Source organism: Aptenodytes forsteri, unplaced genomic scaffold (genome assembly GCF_000699145.1).
Source record: "Aptenodytes forsteri isolate BGI_AS27 unplaced genomic scaffold, ASM69914v1 Scaffold39, whole genome shotgun sequence".
NCBI lineage: Eukaryota > Metazoa > Chordata > Aves > Sphenisciformes > Spheniscidae > Aptenodytes > Aptenodytes forsteri.
The window spans coordinates 104582-112090 of NW_008795858.1; the positions used below are offsets into that span (position 1 = coordinate 104582).

Genomic DNA, 7509 nt, shown 5'->3' on the forward strand with positions numbered 1-7509 from the left:
CCCACCCCCCATAAGCCCTGCCCCACCCCACAGCACCCCTGGGACCCCATCTTATCCCCCAGCACCCATAGGACTCTCAGAACCATCAGTACCTCTAGGACCCCATCCCAGCACCCTTAGGATCCTCCCATCCCACCCTTAGGACCTCCCAACACCCTCAGGGCTGCCATCCCACCTGTAGGACCCCTTGCCCTTAGTACCCCTAGGATGCTTCAGATCCATAGGACCCACAGTACCCCTAGGACCTCCGTGGCACCCCATGCTGCATATTCCCCAGCACCCTCACAACCCACATCCCACCCCAGCACCCCTGGGACTTCCAGCCCCCTTCCCCCCCAAGCATCCCAGTGTCCTCAGCTCCCCCAGCACCCATCACCCTGCTCCCAGGTGAGGAGTGGCTGATGAAACAGGTGGGCGCCTACCTGCCCGGTGTCTACGAGGAGGTGGTTGACGTTGTGGATGCCTACATCCTCACTGACAAGGTACTGGGCATCCTAACCCTCACCTGCTTGGTGCCCACGGGTGATGAAGCCCCTCTGGGCTGGGTTTGGGGGTCCTGTGTCCCTGTTCTCCTGTATCCATGGGTGACAGGAACCCTCCAGGATGCGTGATCACCCCTTGATCTACCACGACTCTGACCCCTTGCGCCCACGGGTGATGAGGACCCTCCAGGGGGCCTGGGGATTCCTCCAAGCCACTGTATTCCCATGGCCCCTGCACTCATGGGTGATGAGGACTCTCCAGGAGGTCCCATCCCCTTCACTCGTGGTGTTCCTGTTCCCCCTGCCTCAATGGGTGATGAAAACCCTCCTGTCCCCCTGAAGCCCACCATGACCCCTTTCCTGTTGCACCCATGGGTGATGAAGACCCCCTGGGATAGGTTTGGGGGTCCTGTTCCCTGTGCCCCCTGCACCCATGGGTGATAAGGACACCCAGGATGGGTTTGGAGGTCCCACATACCAGTTCTCCTGCACTCATGGGTGACAAGGACCCTTCGGGATTGACTTGGGAGTCCCTTTTCCCCATTACCCTGCACTCATGGGTTGCAAGGACCTTCCAGGGTGGATGTGGGGTACCATCACCCCACAACCCATCATATCCCTGTCCCACCTGCACCCACAGGTGATGAGGACCTTTCAGAGAATCCTGTCTTCCCCACTCCCCACCTACCATGTCCCCATCCTCGCTGTACCCATGGGTGACAAGGACCCTCCAGGGGGTTGTGCCCCCTTCACCCACTCCATCCCTGTCCCTCTGCACACACAGGCAATGAGGGCCATCAGGGGTAGGTTTGGAGGTCCCATCACCCTGTTTCCCTGCACCTGTGGGTGACAAAGCCTGTTGGGGCGAGCTTTGTGTGTCCCATCACCCACCATGACCCTGTGTGTTCCCTCTCTGCAGAAAGCCCTGCACCTGCGGGCAACACGGACCTTTGAGGACGAGCAGGGCCGGGTGTGGCGCACAGGCGAGGAGTGGCTGGTAACCCAGGCACAGAGCGAGGCCTACATCCCGGAGGTGTTCGAGGAGGTGGTAACCGAGGTGGTGGTGACAACGCTGGGCCCCCGGCAGTACTGCGTGGTGCTTGACCCTGTGGGGCCCAACGGGCAGCCCCAGCTGGGCCAGCAGCTTGTTGTCAAGGTCAGCACCCAAGGGACCTAATGTAGCCTTAGCTTGCCCATAGGTATCAAAGGTAGTCCCGAGGGACCCTAAGACACGTGATGTACCGCTATTGTGTCACCGGGGGACCCTAAGGTGCCCCGAGAGACCCAAGTGTGGCTCCCAGGACCCGAGGGTGGCCCCAAGGGACACCCAAGTGGTTCTGAGGGAACCTCATGTATGCATAGGTGTCCCCAAAAGTCTCAAAGGTGGCCCCAAGGGACCCCAATGTACCCCTGAGGTGTTCCTGAAAGTCCCTAAGGCACCCTGAGGGATTCCAACACACCCTTGAGGTGTCCCCAGGGGTCCCTAAGGTGACCTGAGGGCCCCAGGGACCACAGGTGGCCCTGATGTACCCAAACATATCCCCAAAGGTCGCAAAGGTGGTCTCAAGGGACCCCAAGACACCTACATTAGCCCTGATGTCTTGCTGAGGGACCCTAAGCTTCCATAGGATCCCACAGGTGGCCACCAGGATCCAGAAGTTGGCCCTGACATACCTATAGACACCCCTGAAGGTCCTGAAGGTGGCCCACAGGGACCTTAAGACATCCCTGAGGGACCCTAATGCACCCCTGTCCCTGCCCTGTGTCCCACCATATCCTCATGTCCTTCCCCCCATCTCACCGTGTGTCCATGCCCCTACTTCATGTCCCACTATGTCCTCATGCCCCTGCCCCATGTCCCCACCACTTTGCCACATCCCTGTCCTGATGGTGACATGTCCCCAGGGGGAGAAGTCCTTCTTTTTGAAGCCGGGTGAGCGGCTCCAGGCTGGCATCCAGGATGTCTATGTGCTCTCTGAGGATGAGGGGCTGCTGCTCCAGGCACTCCAGACCATCAAGGACACCAATGAGGTGGCCCAGGGGACACCTGGGGTTTCAGGATCCCCCAGGGGCACCTGGGGAGAAACTGAGGAGGGTCCAGGGAGGCTGGGATGCCTGGGGCAACCAGGAGTGGTTGGGGGACAAAGGGGACAACTGGGGGGGATACAGGAGTGGTTGGGGGTCATGGGGGACAGCTGGGGCACCTGGGGACAGTTGGGGTACATGAGGGACTCCTGGGGGATTATGGAAGCCCCAGGGACAACTGGGGGGAGTCCTGTCCTCATCCCTGTGTCCCCAGGCCAGGTGGGTAGCAGAGGGCCATGGGAAGAGTCCTTTCCACACTGTCCCCGAGCTGAGGTCTATGGGGAGGGTGTCCCTGTCTCCATGTCTTCAGGCCAGCGGGTGGCAGAGGGCCATGGGGTCACACAGGGTCTGTGTCCCCATGTCTCCATCCAGGGGGGTGGTGGGGGTCCCTGCATCCCCAGGCTGATGGCACTGATGCCATCCCCGCATTCCCAGGAGGGGACAGAGGTGACGCGGCGGGCAGGTGACCGCTGGCTGGCCCGGGGCCCCCTCGAGTACGTTCCACCAGCTGAGGTGGCCGTGCTGGAGCGACGCCAGGCCGTGGCCCTTGCTGACAATGAGGGCATCTACGTGCGTGACATCCGCACTGGCAAGGTGCCCACCCTGGTGCCACGACTCCTATAGCTCCCCTGGAGCTCCTTGTAGCCCCCTATAGCTCCCTGTTGGCCCTTATAGCTTCCTATAGCTCCTTTATAGCCTCCTCGGTGGCTCCCCATAGCTCCGTAACTGCTCCCTGTAGCTCCCCCACAGCTCCCTAGAGCTCCCCACAGAGCTCCTCTACAGTCCTCTGTAGCTCTGTATAGACCACCTATAGCTCCTCATAGCCCCCTGTAATCCTCCATAGCCCCCCTAAACCCCTATAGCTCACCCACAGACCTCTATAGCATCCCACAGCCCCCCATAGACCCCTGTAGCTCCCCCATAACCCCTATAGCTCCCCAACCCCACTATAGCCCCTTATAGCTTCCCATAACCCACACAGCCCCCCATGGTTCCCCACAATGCTTATAACTCCCTATAACCCCTATAGCCCACCATAATCGTACAAGCCCCTATAACTTCCCGTACGCCTTCCCAGTGCCCCCAGTTCCCATGCCAGTACTCCACATTACCCTAGTGCCCCCCATACCCCCTCCCAGTATTCCCCATCCCAGTATCCCCCCACTGCCTCCCAGTGTTCCCAGTATTCCATGTATCTCATCCCAGTTCCTCCAAACACAGTCCCAGTATCCCAGCCCCCCTCTCAGTGCCCCCAGATACCCCCCCCACCCCTCATCCCAGTGGTCCCAGTACCCCATATACCTGCTTCCAGTGCCTCCAAACCCTCCCAGTGCCCCCAGTACCCCTCCACTGCATCCCGGTGCTCCCGGTATCCCTTATACCTCTCTCAGTGCCTCCACACACCCCTTCCCAGTGCTCCCAAACCGCATTCAAGTGCTCTTATTGCCCCCCAAGCCCCCTCCCACTGCTCCCAGACACCCCTTTCCAGTGCTCCCAAACCCCCCAGTGGCCATCCCTGCCTGGCAGCACCCTGAGGTAGCTCTGGGTGCAGGTGCGGGTGGTGACGGGCCAGACCTACATGCTGACAGAGGCCGAGGAGCTGTGGGAGAAGGAGCTGCCCCCTGGGGTAGAGGCATTGCTGGCCGAAGCCCATGGAGACACCCGTGGCATGGACACCAGGGTCCACTCTTTCTCCAGCCCGGATGTTGGGGTCCCCCAACGTGACCGCACCCGCGCCGTCACCTACCAGGTGCCCCACAATGCCGCTGTGCAGGTCTACGACTACCGGGAGCGGCGGGGGGGGGGGCGACCGCCGGGTTTTGGGGGCGGGGGCATGTATCTCATCCCAGTTCCTCCAAACACAGTCCCAGTATCCCAGCCCCCCTCTCAGTGCCCCCAGATACCCCCCCCACCCCTCATCCCAGTGGTCCCAGTACCCCATATACCTGCTTCCAGTGCCTCCAAACCCTCCCAGTGCCCCCAGTACCCCTCCACTGCATCCCGGTGCTCCCGGTATCCCTTATACCTCTCTCAGTGCCTCCACACACCCCTTCCCAGTGCTCCCAAACCGCATTCAAGTGCTCTTATTGCCCCCCAAGCCCCCTCCCACTGCTCCCAGACACCCCTTTCCAGTGCTCCCAAACCCCCCAGTGGCCATCCCTGCCTGGCAGCACCCTGAGGTAGCTCTGGGTGCAGGTGCGGGTGGTGACGGGCCAGACCTACATGCTGACAGAGGCCGAGGAGCTGTGGGAGAAGGAGCTGCCCCCTGGGGTAGAGGCATTGCTGGCCGAAGCCCATGGAGACACCCGTGGCATGGACACCAGGGTCCACTCTTTCTCCAGCCCGGATGTTGGGGTCCCCCAACGTGACCGCACCCGCGCCGTCACCTACCAGGTGCCCCACAATGCCGCTGTGCAGGTCTACGACTACCGGGAGCGGCGGGCGCGGTGAGCACCTGTGGTTTCTGGGCATGGCAGAGAAGGGACGTGGGAGGGAATGGAGGACATGGTGGATGTGGGGGGGGTGTAGGGGGAAGATATCGGGATGGAGGGGGCACAGAAGGGGTGCTGGGCAGCAGGGTGCAGGTGATGTTGCTGTGACCCCTGTGCCGTGGTGTGTTCCTTGGTGTGTCCTTGGCGTGTGACCAGCGTCCTTGGCATGTCTGTGGTGGGCTGATGCTGGGCCCAGTGCTGGTGATGTTGGGCCCCGGGGAGCAGGTGACAGTGTGGGGACTGGTGTGTCCTTGGCATGTGACCCATGTCCTTCATGTGTTTTTGGCATGTTGTAGAGTGGTGCTGGGTATAGAGTTGGTCGTGTAGGGCCCTGGGGAGCAAGTGACAGTGCAGGGACTCTTGTGTCACAGAATATCCTTGGCTTCAGTCTGTATGAGTCATACTCAGGGATCCTGGGCTCCAGAGACCAGAGTGAAAGTCTGGAGCAAGGAAGACGCACCCTTAATAGAAGAGGTTCAGGTTAAAGAATACTTAAGCAAATGTATAGGTCCATGAGCCCTAATGGGATGCAACTACAAGTGCTGAAGGAGCTGTCTGATGTCATTGAGAGGCCACTCTCGATAATCTTTGATTAATTATGGCGACTGGGAGAAGTGTCCAAAGACTGGAAAGGTCACCCTCATCTTATAGAAGGGCAAGAAGGAGGACCCAGGGAACTACAGGCTGCTCAGCCTCACCTCGATACCTGGGAAGGTGATGGAGTAGCTCATCCTGGAAACCATTTCCAGGCACATGAATGACAAGGAGTAGTGAGCATGAATTCACCCAGGGGAGGTCATGCTTGACCAACCTGATAAACGTCTCTGATGAAATGACTGGCCTGGTAGATGAGGGGAGAGCAGTGGCTAATGTCTACCTGGACTTCAGGAAGGCTTTTGACAGTGTCTCCCATAAGATCCTCCTAGAGAAGCTGATTAAGTCCGGGCTGGATGACCAGTGAGGTGAACTGAAAACTGGCTGAATGGCCAGGCCCAGAGCGTGGTGATCAGTGGCACAAGGTCTAGTTGGAGGGCAGTAATAAGTAGTGTACCCCAGGGATCAATATTGGGTCCAGTGCTGTTTAACATCTTCATTAATGATCTGTATGGTGGGGCAGAGTGTACCCTCAGCAAATTTGCAGAGGACACCAAACTGGGAGGAGTGGCTGATACGCCAGAGGGTCGGGCTGCCATCCCGAGGGACCTCAACAGGCTGGAGAAATGGGCTGACAGGAACCTCATGAAGATCAACAAGGGGAAGTGCAAAGTCCTGCCCCTGGGGGGGGACAACCCCATGCACCAATATATGCTGGGGGCTGAACAGCTGGAAAGCAGCTCAGCAGAAAAGGACCTGGGGGTCCTGATGGACACCAAGTTGACTATGAGCCAGCAATGTGCCCTTGTGGCAAAGGTGGTAAATGGTGTCCTGGGCTGCATTAGGAGTGTTGCCAGTAGGTGGGAAGCGGTGATCCTTCCCCTCTCCTCAGCACTGGTGAGGCCCCACCTGGAGTGCTGTGTCCAGTGCTGGGCTCCCCAGTACAAGAGAGACATGGACATACTGGAGAGCCCAACGAAGAGCCATGAAGATGATGAAGGGATTGGAGCACCTCTCCTGTGAGGAAGGGCTGAGAGAGCTGGGACTGTTCAGCCTGGAGAAGAGAAGGCTCAGGGGGATCTCATCAATGTGTACAAATACCTAAAGGGAGGGTGCAGACAGGATGGAGCCAGGCTCTTTCCAGTGGTGCCCAGTGACAGGACCAGAGGCAATGGGCACAAACTGAGAGACAGGAGGTTCCCTCTGAACATCAGGAAACACTTTTTCACTGTAAGTGTGACCAAGCACTGGCACAGGTTGCCCAGGGAGGTGGTGGAGTCTCCATCCTTGGAGATATTTGAAACCTGACTAGACACGGTCATGGGCAACCAGCTCAAGGTGGCCCTGCTTGAAGAGGGCGGGTTGGACAAGGTGATCTTCAGGGGTCCCTCCCCACCTCAGCCATGCTGTGATCCTGTCATCCTATGATGACTCTTTGGTGTGTCCTCGTCTTGTGACCTTTGTCCTTGGCACAGTGACTGGTGTCCTTAGTACGTCACAAGGCTGTGTTGGGCACCCACATGTCATTGCGTGTCCTTGGTCTGGCAGGGTGGCTCTGGACCCTGCGGAGCAGGTGATGGTGCTGGGCCCAGCGTGTGGTGGATTGTCCTTGGTGTGTTCTGGGCCCCTCCTGTGTCGAGCGGTGCCGCTGGCATGTCACCCGTGCCCTTGACGCGCTCTTGCCCTGTTGCAGGGTGGTGCTGGGCCCCGAGCTGGTGGTGCTAGGCCCCGGGGAGCAGCTGACAGTCCTGTCCCTCTCAGCGGGGCGCCCCAAGCGTCCGCATGCCCGCCGCAGCCTCTGCCTCCGCCTCGGCCCCGACTTCTGTGCTGACATCGTCACCATCGAGACAGCCGAC

General features: G+C 59.5%; 1 protein-coding gene across 1 annotated transcript in view; it reads left to right on the forward strand.

Annotated features, from left to right (window-relative positions):
* Window positions 1-7509, forward strand: part of MVP (major vault protein) — a 14116-nt gene that overhangs the window by 3577 nt on the left and 3030 nt on the right. The window contains exons 5-10 of the mRNA XM_009283836.1: window positions 388-482; window positions 1402-1638; window positions 2388-2513; window positions 3003-3161; window positions 4764-5014; window positions 7347-7503. Of these exons, the coding sequence (XP_009282111.1) occupies window positions 388-482; window positions 1402-1638; window positions 2388-2513; window positions 3003-3161; window positions 4764-5014; window positions 7347-7503 (1025 nt within the window). The remainder of the gene's footprint in view (window positions 1-387; window positions 483-1401; window positions 1639-2387; window positions 2514-3002; window positions 3162-4763; window positions 5015-7346; window positions 7504-7509) is intronic.